Genomic DNA, 24179 nt, shown 5'->3' on the forward strand with positions numbered 1-24179 from the left:
TTATTTCAGAGCATTTGATGTTTTGTATTTATTATCTTTGAACTGATTATGAAATTGGCATGATACATTTACCTAATAAATTTGGAAACATTTGATTTAATTCTGACTGACTCTGAAATTGTTTTCCCAAGTAGATTAAACAGATTTGTATGTTACAGCAAGTCTGCGTCAGATTAGTGACGACTAATATTTGGCACTAATTCAAGTCTACTTGGTTCGCAAAGAAAAGATGTGTATTTCCATTTAGAACATCAAAAATGCTGCTTGACCAATCTAAATTTGGTTGTGTTTTACCTCTGTTTTAATTTAATGTTACTTTAGATAAGTGTATGTGGGAAACCACGGCATGGCCAATCCAAAGCTATTATAAGAGAAGTAATGTTGGTCTACTTGTATCTAGTGGCCATACCTCTGCCTGAAGTAAACGTTACTTTAAATTCAAGTGTATGCAAAACCACGGGGGCAATACCAAAGTATCTTTGATTGTGTAAGCGTGAATGCAACAATCTCAGGTATATAGCCAATTACCTCTGCTTGGTGACCGAAGCTGGCGAGCTTGTGATCATGAGACCCACGTTAAACAGAAGGTGTGAAGACCTCAAAGCGACATAGCTTCCTAATATGAACTGGTAAAATATAAGTAAAGAGTTGAAAAGATATACAAAATGTGCTGCTAAACTATTATATAAATGACCATTAACCAATTGGCATTCAAACATAAATTCGAGGTTGTGATAAAATGGAGTCAGATAAGTTTAATTGGAACTAAATTACTTTGCCACGCGGAAATGGCAGTAACGCGCATGAGACCTTCACCCGTTCTATCGGATACCGTCATTGGACCGATTTAGATGGGCTTACAATATAATAAATGATCTGTGGGTTTGAGCTGAAACGTCACAGTACATTCTGGGGACACCTGAGAATTATATTACGTCTTGTAAAAAGGAGCATAATAGGTCACCTTTAAGTCAGCAACAAAAATGTTTTATTAACTAAGTTTGGGAGGAACACGTTCAAATGATATATTCAATCAACACGAGAGGAGGCCAATATATACATAGCCGACTCATCTGTTCCTCCACAGTTTTCTGCATCCCTCCACCACCCCGACTCCTCACTCTCGACTGGTTCCTATCCCAGCCAGGGATACTGGGGAATAGATACTCTTTACTCTATTTGATTATTTGTAAATGTGAACTTGTGAAATATGGATTATGTGAAGGGGGAGGTCTGTAATATTCTTATATTGTGTTCAATTTCAAATTTAACAGAATGTCAAATTTGTCTGGGATGTGCTTTTACAACAGTACCATGAGATATCAAAAACAAAATAAATATACCTGCACAGTACCTTTACTAATTGGTTCAAAATGTGAAAGGAACAAAACATGTCAAACCCTGTTCTACTAGTGCTAAGTTGTCTATTCATTTCGGATAAGGTTTAAGAAGACTTGACACATCTTTGAAGAAAATGATGCTTGTAAAATTATTTTAAAAACTACATTGCATTATTTGATCTTGTGGTTTTTGGAATAATAATATCTGTCCTATTACATTGTTAGTCAAGTTGTTTACAAAAAAGTTATTGTTAGGGTAGGTTTATCACTGAAAATTGTATTGTTCTTTGTCTACTCTTATTGGCGTTAATTTGGACAGAAAGAAGCACAAATTCACAAAGTCAGTGATTTCAGAATGAGCTGTTTGAGTTTTTAAGACACAGGAGGACGTTCTGAAAGTTACAGTATATCTATATAGTGCATCAAACTCTTGTTTCTAATGACCCCTTAAAATGCAGAACTAACGGTCAATTTATTGTTGATGTGGCATTCATTTTATTAATTACATATATAAGTGATCAAGAGCATATGAATGTAAACAGAAACGTAACATGATTATTTTAAGGTTTTTATTGAGTTCTTAAAAACCAAAACGTAAACACTGAACAGAATATCCACAATTAGCTTTTGTAATGTTTATCAGGGAATTACATGGATTGAAACTAACACCAATAGCATTATGTCACTTGCCATTTTCTTAAGCTTGTGAGATTGTTCAGTCTAGGCTACCGGCTCATTTTGATTCTAAGGAAGGCATTAAATAAAGGAAATCTAATATTCCTCACCTTCCTCTTCTCCTTCTCCCTCGACTGAATCTACACCCACCTCCTCATAATCTTTCTCCAGAGCTGCCATGTCTTCTCTAGCCTCAGAGAACTCGCCCTCCTCCATTCCTTCACCTACGTACCAGTGCACAAAGGCACGCTTAGCGTACATCAGATCGAACTTATGATCAAGCCTGGCCCAAGCCTCTGCGATCGCAGTGGTGTTGCTCAACATGCACACGGCTCGCTGCACCTTCGCCAAATCACCACCGGGAACAACGGTGGGAGGCTGGTAGTTGATGCCAACCTTGAAACCAGTTGGACACCAGTCCACAAACTGGATGCTGCGCTTGGTCTTAATGGTGGCTATTGCAGCATTTACATCTTTAGGCACAACATCACCGCGGTACAACAGGCAGCAGGCCATGTACTTCCCGTGACGTGGGTCACATTTGACCATCTGATTGGATGGTTCAAAGCAAGCGTTAGTGATCTCAGCCACTGAGAGCTGCTCATGATAAGCTTTCTCAGCAGAGATCACAGGAGCATAAGTTGCCAAAGGAAAATGGATACGTGGATACGGCACCAAGTTGGTCTGAAACTCGGTAAGATCAACGTTTAGGGCGCCGTCGAATCGGAGAGAGGCAGTAATGGACGACACTATCTGACCTATCAGCCTATTGAGATTGGTGTAAGTAGGACGCTCGATATCAAGGTTTCTACGACAGATATCATAGATGGCCTCATTGTCGACCATGAAAGCACAGTCTGAGTGCTCTAGTGTGGTGTGTGTGGTGAGGATGGAGTTGTAGGGCTCCACCACAGCAGTAGAGACCTGTGGAGCTGGATAGATGGAGAACTCAAGCTTGGATTTCTTTCCATAATCAACAGAAAGACGCTCCATCAGCAAAGAGGTGAAACCAGAACCGGTTCCTCCTCCAAAGCTGTGAAACACCAAGAAGCCCTGAAGTCCAGTGCACTGATCAGCCTATGAAGAGAGAGGAATGGAAAGAAAGAAATGTATTCAGTTAAAAACAAATGCTGAATGAAAACAGGCTGAGTGCGATTATAAAGATTCCTCACCAGTTTGCGGATCCTGTCAAGAACGAGATCAATGATCTCTTTGCCAATAGTGTAATGGCCACGAGCGTAGTTGTTCGCTGCGTCCTCCTTTCCAGTGATCAGCTGCTCCGGGTGGAAAAGCTGCCGGTAAGTTCCAGTGCGGACCTCATCTGAACCACATAAAAGCAGTTTGAGAGATCGAACTCGTGGATCAACCATAAAGGCCAGTTCACACTGCACTGACAGACAAACAACGGCAAGAAACACTTTGTCGTGTTTTTCTGGATCGACGTGACGGTGTGTGTTGCCGTTGGTCGACGCTTGTTTTCTGTTTCAATCGCCGTTCGTTGGATTGTGGAACGTCTGAGAAGTGAATACTGTAATCTGGTGACTGTCCGCATTGTTCGCCGTCTGTCGGTACAGTGTGAACTGGCCTTAAGAGACAGCAGGAAATCAGAAAGATACTAACCGATCACAGTGGGCTCCAGATCTACAAACACTGCTCTGGGTACATGCTTTCCAGCGCCAGTCTCACTGAAAAAAGTGTTGAAGGAGTCGTCCCCTCCACCGATCGTCTTATCACTGGGCATCTGTCCATCCGGCTGGATCCCATGCTCGAGACAGTAAAGTTCCCAGCAGGCATTGCCAATCTGGACGCCAGCTTGGCCCACGTGAATTGAAATACACTCGCGCTGTTGTGGAAAATAAAAATTAGCATTGTCATGAACATATATCTTGTAAATTATAGATCATGTCCAGTTCTGAGACACAATGAAGCTTTAAAAAATGTCATTTTCTTATGATAGATATGATTACATACCATGTTAAATTCAAATACATATTTATTTTCTGGAAGAATTTTTATTTTTTAAGCTGTTATGCAACATAGCAATAGTCTACTTTATAAAAACATGATGTCAGCACCATTTTGAGATGCATACATGTCCGTAATTAAACAGCCAATGGCACCAATGTCATGAAATCTAAAGAGCATTACAATCCTAAAATTTGACTTATGACATATGGGGTGATTTAACTCTCTTTAAAAGCAATAATACTGGCTAAATCTCACAAGTTAATGTATAATTTACAGTACATAATATGTATGATATTTTTGGTCTCACAGATTAGAAATATTGGCAGAATTGTATAGCCTAATGCAGAATTCGATCTCCTCTTCTAGCAATGGCGTGCAACTATATAATTAAAGCTTAAAATATAAATGTATGAAAATATATGAACATATGAAGAAATTAACTGAGAAATTAAAGTGTAAACTCACCATTTTGTGTTTTTTTTTCACAGGTGCAGTCGGCGCTGATGTGTGTTGATCTCACTGCAGAGAAGATGGAGGAAGAGAGAGAGAGAGAGAGAGAGAGAGAGAGAGAGAGAGAGAGAGAGAGAGAGAGAGAGAGAACGAGCTGCAGGAGGGAGTGGCTCATCATCATCAAAAAAAAAAAAAAAAAGCAAGCCTTTGTGTAATGATAACATTCCAAACTAAACGCTGTTTTACCGCGCGCCACTGAGTGCTGCCAAATCCTTTATCTCTTTGTGCAAAAGGTTGATTCAAACATCCTAAATGTATTCAAATGACCTGCAACATGCATCCTAAAATCATTTAACATTTTTCCAGTCGTGTTTTTTCGGACCGTAACGTTACATTTCAATAACCCGACTAGACACAGTAATCAATAACATGCAAAATTGATGAGTATAATAACCTTAAACAGATGATTTACAGTATGTCTTTTAGATTTGATGCGTTTGATGCACAATATCCAGACAGACAGAATGTGTTTCAAAACCTATAAACAGCCTCTGAAGTATTCTAGTCTAGGGTATAATAAACCACTCCAAGCTCCCTAACTAGTCAGCTCACAGGTTTTTAAAACACGACCAGCTCGGCCACCGCCCGTATTAGAGATTCTGCTGCAGTGATGGCGTCATAATGCTGCAGATACCAAGTGATGCACATTGTGTATAAAAAAAAAAAAATTCCCTTGACTGTTAAAAATGTAAGATTTATAGAATTTAAAAATAATTCTTTTGCAAGAGGGGTTTAACTGACTCAGTATCATATTCATATTCAGATATACTGAACAATCTAGTTATAGCCTACATATTAACAAAATGATGCTCAGAGATTATTCAGACATCAACGGCATGCATAAACTCAATTGAAACAAAAAAGTTCTGGTGCAATAAAATTACAATTCTATATTCACATAGGCTACATAGAGAAGTGGGTCAGATCCTGCTGCTCTGTCGCTGTATAAAAGCGGCGCGACTCGAGGATTTCTCGCAGTTACTACATCGACTCTTCACCGTCGAGAACAGTAACGCTGTAGAGCAACATCTCGTTTCCAGATCAATCCTAATTAGGCCTAGAGGAAGATGGTGAGTAGCTGACTAACGTATTATTACTTTTTAGACTACACTCTTAAAAATAAAGGTTCCAAAAAGGGATTTTTTTTCCCCCACTATAACGAACCTTTTGTGCAATGGAAAGGTTCCATGGATGTTAAAGGTTTTTCATGGAACTATACCAATAAATAACCTTTATTTTTAAGATTGTATACTATTTTAAAGACAGGATACGAATAATAAAACAATTACAGCAATAATTGAGTGATTGGTGAAGTTATTATTAGCCAAAGCCTAAACCAAATCGGGTTAATTATATCTTTGTAGATATTATTATTTTTATTAATAATAATAATATGCACGTGTAGTATAGCAGATAGTGATGCTCCTCAACTGACGAGGCTGCAGAGTGTATTTGATCGATAATAGGCGAACGATATGCTCTAGTATAGGGATAAGCTGTTCATGCTGAATATTCAGCATTTGACGCGGCTCAAACGTTAAAATGGTCACATCAGTGTTCATATTTTTCGTCGAGGAGAAGATGAGCGTTTAAACGTGGCGATACAGTATTAAAACGATAATACAATACTCAGTGCAACAGTGAGCAAATAGGCTACATTATATAAACCTTTTAAAACGGAGGGGTACATTTCAAACGGCTGGATTAAATCACAGTCACTTGTAATCAAGTTACTAATGTTAGACTTTTGATTCTGGTAAGGACTATCCTGAAAATTGTGTCCTATAGCAATGGTTAATTGTGTTGTAAAGGGAGTGAAAACACTAATCTTTCTACAGTGCAGCATATGCAGACCGCCATAATCTCATTAAAATGAATTACCCTGACCAGCTAAGCTCAGGAAACATATGTTGCTTGAAATGCTTTAAACAGATTCATAATTATTCTCAGTTGCAGAGTGAGGACTATTATAAACCCAGAACGAAAATACAGCTCTCAGCCTTTGTATGTTGCTCTTATAGGCCTACTACATATACATTGAAACATAGTAATGCAATTTGGTAAAAATGGATTGTAGTTCTTTAAATAAACCTGCGTTGATAGGCAATAAACAGGGAACAGCCAGATGAAGTTTGTGGGTTTTAAATAAGAGAGGATGAGGAACGTGGCATCCATGGTTGCTCAGCCCAGTATTTTCCCATAATGTCTCGTCTGAGTTTTATGTCTAAAGCTCTGAACTGCAAATATCACAACACCTAATTCAGAGTTGCAATATATTAAAGTCCTAAAATATATCAGATTTGAAGGATGCAAATAACGAACTATTATATAGCATTAAAACGGTGGCTTTTCTTCCTCACAACAGCGCGAGTGTATTTCAATTCACGTGGGCCAAGCTGGCGTCCAGATTGGCAATGCCTGCTGGGAACTTTACTGTCTCGAGCATGGGATCCAGCCGGATGGACAGATGCCCAGTGATAAGACGATCGGTGGAGGGGACGACTCCTTCAACACTTTTTTCAGTGAGACTGGCGCTGGAAAGCATGTACCCAGAGCAGTGTTTGTAGATCTGGAGCCCACTGTGATCGGTTAGTATCTTTCTGATTTCCTGCTGTCTCTTAAGGCCAGTTCACACTGTACCGACAGACGGCGAACAATGCGGACAGTCACCAGATTACAGTATTCACTTCTCAGACGTTCCACAATCCAACGAACGGCGATTGAAACAGAAAACAAGCGTCGACCAACGGCAACACACACCGTCACGTCGATCCAGCAAAACCCGACAAAGTGTCTCCTGCCGTTGTTTGTCTGTCAGTGCAGTGTGAACTGGCCTTTATGGTTGATCCACGAGTTCGTTCTCTCAAACTGCTTTTATGTGGTTCAGATGAGGTCCGCACTGGAACTTACCGGCAGCTTTTCCACCCGGAGCAGCTGATCACTGGAAAGGAGGACGCAGCGAACAACTACGCTCGTGGCCATTACACTATTGGCAAAGAGATCATTGATCTCGTTCTTGACAGGATCCGCAAACTGGTGAGGAATCTTTATAATCGCACTCAGCCTGTTTTTATTCAGCATTTGTTTTTAACTGAATACATTTCTTTCTTTCCATTCCTCTCTCTTCATAGGCTGATCAGTGCACTGGACTTCAGGGCTTCTTGGTGTTTCACAGCTTTGGAGGAGGAACCGGTTCTGGTTTCACCTCTTTGCTGATGGAGCGTCTTTCTGTTGATTATGGAAAGAAATCCAAGCTTGAGTTCTCCATCTATCCAGCTCCACAGGTCTCTACTGCTGTGGTGGAGCCCTACAACTCCATCCTCACCACACACACCACACTAGAGCACTCAGACTGTGCTTTCATGGTCGACAATGAGGCCATCTATGATATCTGTCGTAGAAACCTTGATATCGAGCGTCCTACTTACACCAATCTCAATAGGTTGATCAGCCAAATTGTATCGTCCATTACTGCCTCTCTCCGATTCGACGGCGCCCTAAACGTTGATCTTACCGAGTTTCAGACCAACTTGGTGCCGTATCCACGTATCCATTTTCCTTTGGCAACTTATGCTCCTGTGATCTCTGCTGAGAAAGCTTATCATGAGCAGCTCTCAGTGGCTGAGATCACTAACGCTTGCTTTGAACCATCCAATCAGATGGTCAAATGTGACCCACGTCACGGGAAGTACATGGCCTGCTGCCTGTTGTACCGCGGTGATGTTGTGCCTAAAGATGTAAATGCTGCAATAGCCACCATTAAGACCAAGCGCAGCATCCAGTTTGTGGACTGGTGTCCAACTGGTTTCAAGGTTGGCATCAACTACCAGCCTCCCACCGTTGTTCCCGGTGGTGATTTGGCGAAGGTGCAGCGAGCCGTGTGCATGTTGAGCAACACCACTGCGATCGCAGAGGCTTGGGCCAGGCTTGATCATAAGTTCGATCTGATGTACGCTAAGCGCGCCTTTGTGCACTGGTACGTAGGTGAAGGAATGGAGGAGGGCGAGTTCTCTGAGGCTAGAGAAGACATGGCAGCTCTGGAGAAAGATTATGAGGAGGTGGGTGTAGATTCAGTCGAGGGAGAAGGAGAAGAGGAAGGTGAGGAATATTAAGATGACACATATCAAGTGAGCATTCAGTTTGTCTATTGCAGTGTAGAAAACATGCTGTAAATATTCGTTCTTTACATCATGTTAACCACAAACTTGATCCTGCTAGGAATTTCGATTTTTAAGCCATATTTTATGGATCATCCAAAAACAGTGTATAAATAAAATAAAATTATGCACTGACCTTACCAACGTCTGCAATAAATTGATCATTTGAAGGGATGAGTTGTGTATGCTTTTACTGAATCCACACACACACACACACACACACACATTTATATTCATTTCAGGTGTGGTAATATTTATTTTCACACATTTTTATCTAACAACCTTGTTTATTTTTCTTTTATTCATTAAATATCAAACCTACCCACTTGAAAAAAAACTTACTAAATGTAGTGTATTTTTCTCTCTTTTCCCTTGCTCCCTTAAACGTTTGACATGAAGTGTACTATATTATGAAATTAGCTTAATATAGTTTAAGACCATTGAGCATTTACTTCAAAATAGTGATTCACATAAAATATAAATTAGATTTACATTTCAAATTGTATTAAAGATTACTTTTACAATATAATACACAGACATCAACACATATTACACTAAAATAACTACCACTTATTAAAAGGTTAAAAAAATATATCAACATTCAAACGTCATTTAAAAAAGTGGAACTGTAAAATGTATGAAACTACATTTCTTGTGATGTAGTACTCCTAACTTTATTCTAACAGAAACTGTTTATTTTTCCGTTTGTCTAAAATTTAAAGTGCTTTAGTCAGCAATGTCAAGATTGATCATGAATTTACGTTACATATTTTAAATACCTTCTTACAAAGTCAGTTTGTGATGATATAAAGAAGCATAATTACATTTAAATATGCTTGCAAAGATGGGTTTGTCAGTGCCAAACCCCTATAAAGCAAAAATGCCAAACACATGATTGCAGTGAAAATTATTTAACCCCCCGACCGGCAAGAAATTCTGGTTTTGTGAACAAATAATACAACACACAAAAAACATCAACCAAGGCATCATTAAATAGTCATATAAAGTTTATTAATATACATTTGCATGTTTCTGAGAATAAGTTTGTCACTTCAAAAGAAAAACAAAAAACAAATTGAAACATCCATGTACAAAATGATTCTTCACCTTTCATAACCTTCAATAAATGCTGCCTTTACTGTACTGTAAATACTTACAAGCTTGACACCTCTCCACCGTTAGCTTATAGATTTTGTGCAAAAGCTTCCAGTTCACTGATATTTCTTGGTTTCCTTACTGCCACTGCTTTCTTCCAATTTACCAAAGATGGGATTTAAATCTGGAGACTGAGCAAGCACTTGAGAACATTCCAGATCAGATCCCTAAACCAAGCCTAGGATGATTTAGTCCAAGAGTCATCAAACTTTAGAGCAGGCATTCTCAACTCTGGCCCTCGAGATCCACTAGAGTTTAGCACTTAAAGGTTTACTGATGCAAACCTTGGTAGCTTTCAAGCAGAGATGGTCTTATTATTGGGAGATACGAGGGCCAGTGACTCTACCAAAAGCGTAACGACTGACTTGGATCACGTGTGCCTTGATAACCAATCACATGACAGCCTTCACGTTACTGAAATTCGTTCAGAATTGTGTGACAGTCAATCACTGTTTGCGGATACCATTGAAATGAATAAGTGCAGTGAACTGAATCATACCTATTGCAGAATTGTCCATGACTTCTCTTCTAAAACAGCATTTTTTTCCTCAAAAAATAGATAAATCCAAAATGAAAGTTTATGAGCAAACATTTTAGAGATTAGCCGATGGGCTGTCGATTTATTGAATAAGCCATTTCGTCACAAAAGCGGCTTATTCTGCATAGTGAAGCCTCTCCTCTATTGACATCCATAAAAAACGGCCTCTGGTCTCCTTCCCTGCATTAACAGGCGTTACGCTTTTGTTTGCTAACCCTGCAGGCTTGCCTTCACGTGGCTTTGACCTTGTTCATGTGTGTTTGATCAGGGTTGGAGCAAAACTCTGCAGAGAAGTGGATCTCGAGGGCCAGCGTTGAGAAACTCTGCTGAAGTATGAACTGAAGTCTTCACATTCTTTGACAAAATGGCAAGATATTCCAAAGAATCCATGATGCCGGTCACACGGTCAAGATTCACCAGTTCTTCTTGGTCAAGAGTGACATTCGGCAAGGAGCCCGGACATGAAATCCTTGCTTGATAAGCATTTATAAAAAACTAAGATTATCAAAATCAGACCTTAAACCTTGTGCGGAGTGGAAATGTGGGACCTCATTATAAGCCTATGTTGATGTTCACAATTATGAACAGAGTAACTTCACGTGGTCTTCACGTCATACAGGATTTCACAATTTGGTGATAGCAATGAATGACAAATGATAAACATGTTTGGAATAATCAGTCTGTCCCAAGTATTCAGGATTTTAGGATTTACTCACAAGCTCAAACAGCTACAAACTTGATTTTTGGTCTTACAAATCTTCATTCACTTTTACCTTTACTCGATGCCACGCATTGCTAAGCACTCCCCGTAAGTTCCAGATAGGGGCAACAGTATCTGGCTGCATGTTGTAACTACTGTCCACTGCTTTGCATACAATCTCCAGCTCCTGAACCCTATGAGGTAGTGGGACGTCAATCTCCCATAGCTTCCAAGCCCAGGCTTTTCCAGGTGGAGGAGGAGGAGCTTCTTGTCCCTTATCGCCAGTGCGAAGTTTGGCTACATGCCACGTCTTCCCACCATCTATTGAAACATCTACTCTGACAACTTCTCTTCCTCCTCCACTCCATGCATAGCCTTTTACAGTCACCTCCCCGTCACTGGCGTCTACTGAGATTCCCTCTGCTGGATGAGTGATTGCTGACTGTATGGGGAGTTCCTGTATGGCCGGTGCTGATTTAAAGTCCACAGTGTCCCAGTCGGTACCCGGAGAAAAGCCTTTGTAATCATTCTGCTGCCAGTGACTCTTGCTCTCCTCTTCACTCACAACAATTTTCCCCAACCATTTGACATTGCGGGCTCCAACAATTCCAGGTGCAACCACACGAACAGGGTAGCCATGATCAGGCGGAAGATCCTCCCCGTTCATCTCATATGCAAGAAGAACGTCACCTTCTTCACTCACAGCTTTGTTCAGTGGAATTGATGCGCCATACGCTGTACCGGTCACATCCTTGTCCAACCCTTCGAACTGGACATGTTGAGCCTTTGCTGCTACTTCTGGTCCAAATCCATAGTGCAACAGTACATCCCGCAGGAGTGCGCCTGACCACGTAGCATTGCTTATCGCGGCAATTCCCCAATTGAGTCCTTTGACTTGCTTGACTGTGTTCATCTCAGAGCGACGGTTCCCAGCACACTGAAGCGTTGCTGTAATTGTGTGTTTTGGAAAACAAGACTTCAGCTCATTTAGTGTAAGTGATACTACTCCACCAGGGAGACCCTCAATCTCCAATCTGTAGGTTTCAGGATCCACCCTGGGCACTGGAAGATGATTCCGCTTAAAAAATATGACTGAGGGGGTGATGTAGTTATCAGAGAGTATTGAAGAAGGTGGTTCAGCATTGAAGGGTTTCAGACTGTTGATCCGAAGGGCAGGGTGACGTGTTGGCTCGGCAGAGTAAGGGTCTAAAGTGTTGACGCTCTCTTGCTTCTTGATACTCTCTGTATTAAGAACACCAATTTTATACTCTGAGAGGATTTCAAAAACATGGTCTTGTTCATGAACGGCATATAACGCCCAGTAAGGCTCTAGAGATCCACCTGCAGCCAGAAGTATTTTGTCGCCACCAGGGTGCATGGCTACAAAGGCAGTAATATCGTAAACTTCCCCTTTATAGGTGACCCACACACCATTGTCAAGGGAGCAATGCTTTGTGACTTCTTCTAGGGTGTACACAGGAAGAGCTGAAGTCTGCGTTACTGGTAACTGTGCTGATGAAGCTGCCCACTCAACCTGAACAAAAATAGACACACACACACAAAAAAAAAAAGATTACTCAATGACAACTAAAGCCCCTGAGGTGGGGGGGGGGGGACATAAAAAGGCACATGACGTGCCTTTTTATTTTAATATACTTAAAAGTGCACTTTTAAATGTCATGTAACGTTTAACATATACACAAGATAGACAAGATAAATTTGCAAAACATGATTATTCTTCTCCCTCATTCTCAGGTATAAGTAATGACTTTGTATTTGTACACATATTTCTTAGTGGATAGATTAATTTGGTTAATGTGCAGATTCCTTTTTTTAATTAGTTGCCTAAATAATACTTGAGAAATAGTGGCAAGCCTTTAGTCAACAGTAGCACCATTTCTTCCATCCAAAAGTGCTTGAAACACACAAAGTGTAAAGTGTGTAAAGTGTAAAATTGGCTTGGCCCCTTAGTTCCAGTGAAAGGAACTTTTAATGCTTCAGCACACCAAGACATTTTGGACAATTTCATGCTCCCAACTTTGTGGGAACAGTTTGTGGATGTTCCTGTTTCAACATGACTGCACACCAGTGCACAAAGCAAGGGCCATAAAGACATGGATGAGCGAGTTTGGTGTGGAGGAACTTGACAAGCCTGCACAGAGTCCTGACCTCAACCCGATAGAACACCTTTGGGATGAATTAGAGCGGAGACTACGAGCCAGGCCTTCTCGTCCAACATCACTGCCTGACCAAATGCGCCTCTCGAAGAATGGTCAAAAATTCCCATAAACACACTCCTGAACCTTGTGGAAAGCCTTCCCAAAAGAGTTGAAGCTGTTATAGCTGCAAAGGGTGGACCAACTCCATATTAAACTCTACGGATTAAGAATGGGATGTTATTTAAGTTCGTGTGCATGTAAAGGCAGACGTCCCAAAACTTTTGGCAATATAGTGTAAATGCATCAGTCAGCTGCTGTAGATATCCTTCTTTGAAATCTTTCACCTAGTTATATCTTTAGAGATGTTTCATTTTTTGAATTGGGGGACATGTCTCACCTTGCCTTGGTGGAGCCTGTAGGCTAAAACAGCTCCCGTACCCACCAGCAGCCCAGCCAGAGCAAATCTAAACTTTGGCACCCTGTCACTGAAGTATTTCTGCCTTCCGTGGCCACCAGTGCTCCTCCAGCGGGAAGAAAGGTGCCCATCCCACACAGACAATGATGGGATAATGCTCTTTGAAATCCTGGAACTGAGAGTTAAGAGAAATTTTTGCAACAATTTCATAATAACAAACAGCATTATTCTTAAGTCTCCTACTTTCTAAGAAAGAAAGATAAGCTGGCCTTGAAATAAATAAGGAACAAAGGTTTATATGAAATGGCATAATTACCTTTGACTCCTGATAAGGAAGACCGAAGCAAGACCTTGGCAATGTTTTAGGTGCTGCATTGCACTTCCTGAGAAAAGAGAGAAAGAATGACAACAAGGTGTCAAAGTACAAGTTTAAAAGCTCTGGTTTGATCTGTTATGATGAAGCCACAGTATAAGGCTCATATAATGGATTGAAGGAGCTTTTTTTCACTTTCCCTTAAGCATTTATACACGTGCACTGCAAATGGTGATGATTGACATGCAAAAAAAAAAAAAAATGATTGAAATGTATTTGATATAGCCTAGAATGTACTTAAAGGGATAGTTCACCCCAAAAAAAAAATATATATCATCGTTTACACACCCCTGATCAACCCCACCCTTTCTCTTAGCTTAACACTTCTCTTTAATCCTTAGTAAAAGTTGGTCTCACCAGCTTTGTGAATACGTTTTAAGAGAAAACTCTTACCTAAGACTTTTACTGCTATTTAGGAGAACTCTTAGTGGTAAGATCAAACGGTTTGCGAGTTAGGCTACATAAGTAATGTGTAGAGCTTTGGGAAGCCAGGACCAGGCCTGAAAACCACCGCTCTTAAGCCTGGAACACACCAAGCCGATGGTCGGCCGTCAGGCAGTTTTTGTGCGTCGGCCGACTAACCCCGGATTTCCACCAACTGCGGAACGGCGGCGGAGTCAATGGGTTTCCATTAAAGTCAATGTGTCTATTTTCACTGACTGCGGAACGGCTGCGTTCCGACTCCGGATGCCGGAGAGCTCCGCAGCAATTCAGCACTTATATCGCGCAATCACACGTGAATTGTGTGTTCAGCTGTTAGTCATGGCCGCAGCCGTTCCGCAACAAATCCGGACCTGGTGGGTATGGACAGCGGAGCACGGAGCCGACATATGGCGGGGCCGATCCGCAGCCATTCCGCAGTTGGTGGAAATCAGGGGTGAGTGTGTTCCGCACCGTCGGCTGAAATTGGTCCTCGTCTGCTTTTTTTTTCCGGCCGATTCGACATGTTGAATCGGTGTCGGACCGTCGGTGAAAGAGGGAACGCTGATTGGATGTTCAGCTAAGTGAACAAGTCAGTGCACGAGAATAATAGCAAAACAGCAAGCAAAGTCAAAACGGTACAGATAAAAGGCCGTTCTAATGTTACATCATCTTACCTGAGTGTTCCTTGGCGAATATTACAATATTAACATGAGCAGAGTGGAATAAAGAAAGTGTTTAGCAGGACTGATATTCAAAACGGTAAGCACGCGCTGCTTTGTTTACGGTTTGTGTATCTGCAGCGTCGGTTTCCCTTTTTGAATGATGAATAAAGACGAATATATCTGCAGAAATAGACAGTTGTCTCATTCACACGCAGGTGCATAACGCACATTCTATCTAACAGTCGGCAGTAGTTCTCTCTGTGTGTTCAAGTGCAACTTTTTACCCCGACGTGAGGCGACAACACAGTCGGCTTTCAGCAGCGCTAGTTCGTCGGCGTCGGCTTGGTGCAGGCTTTTGTCAGTGATTCTCAAACCTGTCCTGAAGAGCCCTGCAACACGTTACACTCCACATTTTGAAAGTCTCCCTGATGTAACACCTACATTTACATTACATTTAATCATTTAGCAGACGCTTTTATCCAAAGCGACTTACAAATGAGAGCAATAGAAGCAATTAAACTAACAATAGGACAACAATATGCACGTGCTGTGACCCTTCCCAGTTTAGTCTAATGCAGTACACATACTTAAAACAATATATTATATATGGACAACTTGGACAACTCTTCTGATTATTCTTTTCACTCCTCTATCAGAAATCTTGCGAGGAGCACTGGTCGAGGCAAATTTATGGTGAAATTATTGTCTTTCCACTTCCGTATTATGGCCCCAACAGTGCTCACTGGACCATTCAGAAGCTTAGAATGGCGCCTATAACCAATGCCATCATTATGTTTTGCAACAATTAGGTTGCGAAGGTCTTGAGACAGCTCTTTGCTTTTACCCATCATGAGATGTGTCTTGTGTGACACCTTGGCAATGAGACCTTTTTGTAGGCCATCCGTTGGGACTGAACCAGCTGTTATTAATAATTTCCACACAGAGTGTGTGTGTGTGTGTGTGTGTGTGTGTGTGTGTAATTAATATATATATATATACACATATACACATATACATATACATATATACATACATACATACACAATAGAAAAATAAAGTGTTAGTATTGTTGCTGAAAAAGATGCGTCTTCAGCAGTTTCTTGAAAATGGCTACGGACACAGCAGCTCGGGTTGAGTTCGGCAGGTCATTCCACCAGCAGGGAACAGTCCAGGTGAAGGTCAGTGAAAGTGATTTTGTGCCTTTTTGAGATGATGGCACCACGAGTCGACATCCGCTTGCAAAGCCAAAGTCTGGAGTAATGAGTTCAGGTAAAAGGGAGCAGTGCCAGTGGTTGTTCTGTAGGCAAACATCAGTGCCTTGAATTTGATGCGAGCTGCAATTGGCAACCAGTTTATGAAGAGCGATGTGACGTGGGCTCTCTTCGACTCAAAGACCAGTCTAGCTGCAACGTTCTGGATCAGTTGCAGAGGTTTGACAGTGCAAGCTGGGAGGCCTGGCAAGAGAGCATTACAATAGTCCAGAGCACGTGATTCAACTTGGCTAATAGCACCATGGTGGTGTCTGAAAGCTCCACAGGAGGCATGAAAGCAACAAGGCACATCCAAATTCAATCGTGTCACATCCCGTCTCCTGAGATACCTTCATCTGATCAATTTTTGAAGGCAGGCAGTTTATGGCTGCACCCATATCTATATATATTTCTACCAGATGTTCAACTAACGAAATTCCATAAAACAGTTTTCAAAGTTGTGAGTTTTGAAAATGTGATCAGGATCATTATGCAGTGCATGCCATTGTATGTGTGTCCCTCACAAACTTGTTTTCATGTAATATTCAGTATGGCATCCACCATGACTAAAGTCTACTAGTAGAGAGTGCAAGACACGAAATGGGTCAAAGACATCCAATTATGCAAACAAACACAGTCAGTTCTGTAAGCAGATGGGGCAAAACATCTAATGTGTCAAAATAAAAGTCTTGCAGCTTAAGGGGCCATTAAAGGATTAGTTCATCTCAAAATGAAAAGTTCCAGATAATTTACTCACCCCAATGCCATCCAAGATGTTCATGTCTTTCTTTCTTCAGTGGAAAAGAAATTAAGTTTTTTGAGGAAAACATTTCAGGATTTTTGCGTTAATATTTTTTGCTAGATAAGACCCTATTCCTCAGCTGGGATCGTGCAGAGCCCTTTGAAGCACTTCAAAGCCCTTTGAAACTGCATTGATTTGGACTTCAACAATTTGATGACCGTTGAAGTCCAATGTGTGGAGAAAAATCCAGAAATGTTTTCCTCAAAAAACTTAATTTCTCTTCCACTGAAGAAAGAAAGACATGAACATCTTGGATGGCATTGGGGTGAGTGAATTATCAGGAAATTTTCATTTTGAGGTGAACTAATCCTTTAAACTAAGGACAAGTTCGGTATTTTACACTTAAAGCCCTGTTTACAGATCGTTTCTGATGAAATAGAACGGTTAAGATAAAATTTTGGACAAATGCTGCTGTCCCGAGAAATTTAGGTTTCTTTCGCTTTCCCCCCCACCAGTAGACTGGGTGTATAGGTGCACTCGAACACTCCTTCCTAAAACACATTAAACTTTCGTTTACAAAGACGTGAAACTCACCGAGTGGTCAGGGGTGTTCACTGATATGCTCACACAAAAATCGCTGCAAAATATGCTTTCCAACAGGTTTTATCGTAGTTTTTGTCTCCTCCATTGACTTGCATTGGATGTGCTGTGAGGTACGGTATTACTCCGCCGCCGGAAACTGAAATGGGGTTCAGGGGTTGTTTTCTTCTTCTTCTGTTTTTTTTTTTTTTTTTTTATGGCGGATCGCAAACAATGAAATGCCAGTGGTTTGCTTGCAAAGGTGCATTATCGCCACCAACTGGGCTGGAGTGTCTATTATTCAAGCTCTCAACGGAAGAATCTACGGGTGTGAGACGTTTGGAAAAATAGGTCCACAGTTTTACAACGAATGGTAAAAACCTGTTGGAAAGCATCTTTTGCAGCGATTTTTGTGTGAGCATATCAGTGAACACCCCTGACCACTCGGTGAGTTTCACATCTTTGTAAACGAAAGTTTAATGTGTTTTAGGAAGGAGTGTTCGAGTGCACCTATACACCCAGTCTACTGGTGGGGGGGAAAGCGAAAGAAACCTAAAATTCTCGGGACAGCAGCATTTGTCCAAAATTTTATCTTAACCGTTCTATTTCATCAGAAACGATCTGTAAACAGGGCTTTAAGTGTAAAATACCGAACTTGTCCTTTAAGACTTTCATAATTATTACATAATTTAAATTGCTTGTATCAATCTTGTGCGACTTCCCTTACTTTAAGGGTATCACACATGACCAGAGTCGCCCAATAGTGAGCCTACGTGGTGACGTGAAACACAGACGCGCTACGCTTAAACACTACGTAAAAAGACTCGAGTGGAATAAAGTCGTTATTTTTGTTTGTTTTTGCGCACAAAAAGTATTCTCGTCGCTTTATAAACTTAAGATTGAGCCACTGAAGTCACTTGGACTATATTAACAATGTCTTTAATACATTTTCTGGGCCAGCAAGTTATAGTGTCCATAAGCCTGCAGGAGGAGTGATCCAGCTCTCAGATTTCATCAAAAATATCTTTAATTTGTGTTCCGAAGATGAACGAAAGTCTTACGGGGTTGGAACAACATGAGGGTGAGTGATTACTGACAGAATTTTCATTTTTGGGTGAACTAACCCTTTAAATAGGCCTATTTGGTGAGTTAAAAGCATACAGCATGGATCTTTACAGACTAACATCATGACTCATCAAAACTTAAACATTTGTCTTATTGCAACCACATGTAAGCCTGCTGGGTTATGACCAAAAAAAAAAAATACTTCACCTAAAATGACCAATGAAAACAGAATTCAAGCTCTAGTTGCTTAAAGCTCTGAATGTCTCACTGCACCTGAAAAAGATTTACACCCCATGTTTCAACATTGCAACATTAATTTACTCCCAACATCACATATCAGTCTATTAGCGTGATATCAGCGATGCATGCGCCACATGGGCTACTGGTTTTAAAACACCATAAACATATATTTGCACATGATAAGACAAGGGGCAGCGGGGTTAAGCAGAAAGACTCCTGGCACAGAGAAAATCTCTTGGAAATAACTAGCTTTTGTTTTAAACAAGCCACCACATCAGCTATGTGCTATAATGAAATGAAAGGTTTGAAATGAGAAGCTGTTGCAAACATATTTGGACTGATAGGATTGCGTCATAACAGATTATACACTTGTTTTGGTACATGCCGTTCTTGTGTACAGAACACATAACCTTGCTGTCAGGACCAGCAGTGTGGAATCTTGGCTTCTCAGCCTTTTCATTAACTAGACAACATAAAGGGCCAAAAACAAATCCCACTGACTTTTTCAAAGTACTGACTTACATTAATCGATATGAAAGTTAACTTTAACATTAGGCTATTATACACTGGATTAAATGATGTAATACTGTGATTAATTGTGTCCAGGGATGGTTTGACATTTCTGTGACTGAGTGTGCTGTGCTGAATAAAGCTTTTCCCCTTAAATTAGTTCTGTCATAACAAATCTCGTAGTGTTTGGCACGGTAATGGATATGACCATATTGATGTTTGCCAATCCACACACAACACACTGCTGTGAGCAAGCAAGACACACTGCTGCTGCTGTTCATAGTGTACATGAATGACCTGTAGCAGATCTACACAGGTGGAGGGTTTCTGAAGGCGTGCAGCAAACTGCTACAGTAAATGTTGACCAAGTATTTGAATGTTGAGCAGCGACCTCATTGGCTGCTGATACAGCAGGAACCAATCAGCTGTGCCCTATAGAGAATGATGTGATTGCAAGCAGATTGAGATTGACTGTGCCATCTTGAGTTTCATGACAGAACTTAGTTGCAGTCAAATGCATTATTTTTCCCACAAGAAATGAAACATCCAAACAAATGTTTACTGAATTCTTATAAATGTTATTGTAAGCGAGAGTGAATCTTTCTTGACCTGTGCGTCCAACACGTCCTCACTTGTCATTACATTTAGTAGTGGGATATGATTTAAATCGGTTTACTTACACCAAGCATGGTTTTAAATCACGTTCTAGCTGCTTCACAAGTTTAATCTTATTTAGGAAGTTAAAAGGCATGTTGTTGTAAAAAAACACAGTTTGAGGAACAGCGAAATTAAAGGAGAACTCTGGTCAATTTTAACATTGAGCTAATTTTTTTTTGTAAATTTGGAGTGCTGTCAATACAGAGAACAACGACAAAAATCGGTGTTGCCTACACCGTGTTATCCTCTTTTTAAAATTTGCACCCTGTTGACTTAAATGGGGCACGTTTTAAACCTGCTTTTAGCCTCTTAACATCCTTGATGTGTCATTACAAGTGCCCAGCTAATGTGAGTGATTCCTTCGGAGTGATCACGGGTCAATCTGACTGCAGTAGATGTGAAAGATATGAATAAAAATGATGTTTATTCAGCCAGCGCACATACCTGTATTTACATCCTGTTTTCGGTCGAAGCCCATAGTAATCGATTGTCGAGTTCACGCGCGTGATCATAGGTAACTAAACCTATGCGTGTAAAGTTCTCCTTTAACACCCGCTAACTGCGAGTAACGCGGTCAAATCACTAGCCAATTTGGCGGTTACTTATTATATTTACTGACTTTGCTGTGGAAGTTTGTGTAAACCAAATCTGCACAGATTTAGCGCAAATACTCAACTCATGAGTTATGATATTAAATACAGTATTGTGCAGAATCTGCCATTTCTGGCTTAATTGAACATTGCACGTCACTAAGCAACAAATAGCGGTGCACTTGTTCATTTGCATTTGCAATAGTGAAGATTAAAAAGCATTTGGTTAACAGAAAAGACATTGATATTTTCCAATATCCTACATTTTTGTATGTTCTTTGTACTGATGAATAAGAAATAATGTACGAATACAACTTTCATAATAAGCTGTGACGTTGTTTATCTGGTTTATTTATTTATTTATTTTTGGCAAGTAGAAGTTCTGAATGGCCGATAACTTAACAATTTAGTAGCCAAATTGACCAGCGAGTGAAAATGTGAGTTTCAAACCCTGTTTGCAATTAAAGTCAAACATGCTATACACACAAACGAGTATGAATGGGTTAAAAGATAAATAAATGCACCATTATTCATATCTAATGATAAGCTCCCACTGAGGTACATATTAAAAAAGAAAATAAGTCGCCAATTAAAACAAAAACAAAAACACATAACAATGGAACACTTTCCAAAAAAGAAAAAAACTATTTTGGAACTTGGAACTCGTTCTCAAATGGAACTATTTTCAGCGTAGGCTGTCTGTCATAATATGCATCCATGCACATGTTTTAACCAAAAACATTTTGTATAAAGTAGGCTAAAAACAGTCATGTGTCACACACACACACACACACACACACACACACACAAAAAACTCAACCAGCTTACGATTCTGCCCTTCACGGTTCCAACTTAACAAATGAACACGCACACGCACACACACACACACACACACACACACACACACACACACACACACACACACACACACACACACACAAAAACTCAACCAGCTTACGATTCTGCCCTTCACGGTTCCAACTTAACAAATGAACACGCACACACGCACACACACACACACACACACACACACACAAAGTGTTGCTTTGAATTTCAATTACTGACGGTTTCCCGATTATTTATGAATAACGAGGAAAGCGTATTCTTACTGTAATTACACTGCAGTTCCAAGAGAAGCAGAACACGCCATGAGCCCGCGATCTCGAGCTACTGATCCTGCACTGAACGCGTATCACGCTTGGAAACTGAGCGTGACGCACGAGTGTGACGTGGCCGCCCGCAGCCTCCGGCTACATCAACTTAGCTCGTTTTAGAATCTCACGCTAGAACATTCTAGGGAACGTTCAAACATTCTAATTCCCTCCAGTTCATTGACAATGGTTATGCATCGTAATATCGTTTAATACCATTGTCAAATTGCCTTTGAGTACAGTGAGAGACAAAAGCAGATTCACCACCGGTCAAAACTTAATAGTAGGATTTTCTTGTTTTTGAATGAAGTCTCATGCTCACCAAGTCTGCATTTATTTATACAGTAAAAAAATAGCAATAAATAATGTGAAATATTATTACAATTTGAAACGACTGTTTCTAAATATATATTTTTAATGTAATTTATTCCTGTGATCAAAGCTGAATTTTCAGCATCATTACTCAAGTCTACAGTGTCACATGATCCTTCAGAAATTGCTGCTCAAAAAACATTTATATTATATTATCACTGTTGGCAACCCTTTTTACAGCATATTAGAGTGATTTCTGAAGGATCATGTGACACTAAAGACTGGAGTAATGATGCTGAAAATGCATCTTTGCATCACAGGTGTACATTTCAGAGACTTCTTTCAAACATGTTAAAAACCTGAATTATTCCAACCGTTTGACCTTTAATAACTGTACATTTTATAATTAGATCTGAACCATTATTTCAAATGTTCTTTTATGTATTGCAGGTTACTTGTGTCCACTCTGGGCTTGCACCAAGGGCGTAACTTTGGGTCTACCATTGGGGGGGTTAAACTCGCTGCATATTTATTAATTTATTTATTGAATAATTTTCTTGTGTAAAAGGTAATTTGCCGTTCCTGTTTTAGAAATACATTGTGATACTTTTACTGATTTAGGCTACTTAACGTAAATGCAGTTGTTCACTTGACTATTTATGCCATAATGACACAGTGTTTAAGCACTAGCCAGCAGTGGCAGCTTCCAATTAATTGATTTTTTGTGTGTTCAATATCTTATAAAAAAAAAAAAACAAAAAAAAAAAACTTAAAGATTAATCAATTGCATCACTGTATTGGCACCTACATGCAGCAAATGTATTATGCACAATTCAACTCTCAATATTACAATATAGGGTGGCACACTGGAGTGCAGCTTGCACCTTTATTCTGAACAGATTTCACATATTGGTGGGCATCACCAAAACTCACCATCCACTAACAAAATCTTTAAGTTTATCTGTTAAAATGTATTTTATTAACATCACATTTTAAAAACTTAACATCAAATAACAGCATTAAAAACTTTCAAAGAGAGAAAATGAAAGTGCAATTATATTATCACTTTGCATGAAATAAGACTCAAAAGTAGATAAATAAAATTGTGTTTGCATTTAGCCTCTGATAACATCAAATTCAGAAACTGGGAAAGTGTGGACTAGTTGTGCTTTGATTCATTTTGTCACTTTGCAAACTGCAAAAAGAACAAAAAAATTATAAAAAAATAAAAATAATGATAATAATCTCAAATTGAGCCGGAGGTGGTAAATTCCTAATAATTTACGTATTTTTGTTTTTAGGTATTTTAAGATAACTTACCTAAAATACGTTGCGCATACAACTACGATCGTTATAAAGGTGTTTAAACAACAAAACACATCCACTTGCACATATTTGACAATCGGAATATCAGATATATCCTGCTATAGCTAACAAATTTGTGAAATTTTGAATAAAAAGAAATAAAAGCAGATCATCAGTCATTCATTCAGCGCTATTGTGGCTGCGGTGTGACAAGCAATGAATGACGCGTCTCCATGGGAACCATAAAGTGATAGCCTAGCTACTACTTTTAAACTTACGTGTAAAAAGGTTCAGCAAGGCTTACATTTAAATGTGTCTTTGTTTTGTTTTGAGTGTATGGTCAATAAATAAAGGAATTAAAAAGATGGGCACAAAACCTGTTTGTCGCGCCCCATTTGTCATGTCTCTATTCCCCCCCAGCAGTGGGCCGCGCACGCGCCCGCGCCTCACACTTTGAGAAACGCACCTCCGTTTGGTCAAGATTTTTCCTCTTTTTGGCTGGTGTCGACCATAGACTGTAAAAAATGGTGTCGACCAACAATGAAAAATCGTTGTCTGGCTGCCTTTCAGTGTCCTTTTTCATCTTTCCATCCGTTAGCATGCACCAGCTTTCTCCAACCATTCATCCCAGCGACTGCGCAATATAGTGAACAAACTTGGTAGAGAAAGCGGGTTGGGTAATACCAAGTAGTCGGCGGTGCGG

General features: G+C 40.1%; 3 protein-coding genes across 8 annotated transcripts; 1 reads left to right on the forward strand and 2 right to left on the reverse strand.

The window, feature by feature from the left end:
- Nucleotides 1–969: 969 nt before the first annotated feature.
- On the reverse strand, nucleotides 970–5060 carry LOC308685622 (tubulin alpha-1A chain). The gene is made up of 4 exons (XM_081357527.1): nucleotides 4449–5060; nucleotides 3636–3858; nucleotides 3188–3336; nucleotides 970–3092 (listed from the first exon to the last, which is right to left on the reverse strand). The coding sequence occupies exons 1-4, from the start codon at nucleotides 4449–4451 to the stop codon at nucleotides 2112–2114; spliced, it is 1356 nt and encodes a 451-aa protein (XP_081213653.1). The 5' UTR covers nucleotides 4452–5060; the 3' UTR covers nucleotides 970–2111.
- Nucleotides 5061–5094: 34 nt separating this feature from the next.
- LOC308685871 (tubulin alpha-1B chain) lies at nucleotides 5095–9663 on the forward strand. The gene is made up of 4 exons (XM_081357932.1): nucleotides 5095–5563; nucleotides 6859–7081; nucleotides 7381–7529; nucleotides 7625–9663. The coding sequence occupies exons 1-4, from the start codon at nucleotides 5561–5563 to the stop codon at nucleotides 8603–8605; spliced, it is 1356 nt and encodes a 451-aa protein (XP_081214058.1). The 5' UTR covers nucleotides 5095–5560; the 3' UTR covers nucleotides 8606–9663.
- On the reverse strand, nucleotides 9641–21995 carry suox (sulfite oxidase). 6 transcript variants are annotated; one of them, XR_014029509.1, is made up of 6 exons: nucleotides 21818–21934; nucleotides 18919–18984; nucleotides 13934–14000; nucleotides 13600–13792; nucleotides 10666–12577; nucleotides 9642–10036 (listed from the first exon to the last, which is right to left on the reverse strand). XR_014029509.1 is itself a non-coding variant. In XM_081357929.1 (5 exons), the coding sequence occupies exons 3-5, from the start codon at nucleotides 13990–13992 to the stop codon at nucleotides 11093–11095; spliced, it is 1737 nt and encodes a 578-aa protein (XP_081214055.1). In that variant the 5' UTR covers nucleotides 13993–14000; nucleotides 18919–18984; nucleotides 21818–21934; the 3' UTR covers nucleotides 9641–11092. The 6 variants fall into 6 exon arrangements, 3 of the variants coding, with proteins under 3 accessions (XP_081214055.1, XP_081214054.1, XP_081214056.1); XM_081357929.1 differs by having other exon boundaries at nucleotides 9641–12577; XR_014029507.1 differs by lacking the exon at nucleotides 18919–18984 and having other exon boundaries at nucleotides 21818–21955.
- Nucleotides 21996–24179: the final 2184 nt, after the last annotated feature.

The sequence above is a fragment of the Scardinius erythrophthalmus genome (assembly GCF_964197995.2).
Source record: "Scardinius erythrophthalmus genome assembly, chromosome: 25".
Classification (NCBI taxonomy): Eukaryota; Metazoa; Chordata; class Actinopteri; order Cypriniformes; family Leuciscidae; genus Scardinius; species Scardinius erythrophthalmus.

Excerpts from the sequence above, each read along its gene's own strand:
- LOC308685871 (XM_081357932.1), top strand. Across the intron at positions 7,082-7,380 it reads TCTGGAGCCCACTGTGATCG|ATGAGGTCCGCACTGGAACT; the intron begins GTTAGTATCTTT and ends TATGTGGTTCAG. Across the intron at positions 7,530-7,624 it reads TTGACAGGATCCGCAAACTG|GCTGATCAGTGCACTGGACT; the intron begins GTGAGGAATCTT and ends CTCTCTTCATAG.
- LOC308685622 (XM_081357527.1), bottom strand. Across the intron at positions 3,337-3,635 it reads TCTGGAGCCCACTGTGATCG|ATGAGGTCCGCACTGGAACT; the intron begins GTTAGTATCTTT and ends TATGTGGTTCAG. Across the intron at positions 3,093-3,187 it reads TTGACAGGATCCGCAAACTG|GCTGATCAGTGCACTGGACT; the intron begins GTGAGGAATCTT and ends CTCTCTTCATAG.
- suox (XM_081357928.1), bottom strand. The coding sequence starts at position 13,992 with ATGCAGCACCTAAAACATTGCCAAGGTCTTGCTTCGGTCTTCCTTATC. Across the intron at positions 13,793-13,933 it reads TTCCTTATCAGGAGTCAAAG|TTCCAGGATTTCAAAGAGCA; the intron begins GTAATTATGCCA and ends CTTAACTCTCAG. Across the intron at positions 12,578-13,599 it reads ACAGGCTCCACCAAGGCAAG|GTTGAGTGGGCAGCTTCATC; the intron begins GTGAGACATGTC and ends ATTTTTGTTCAG.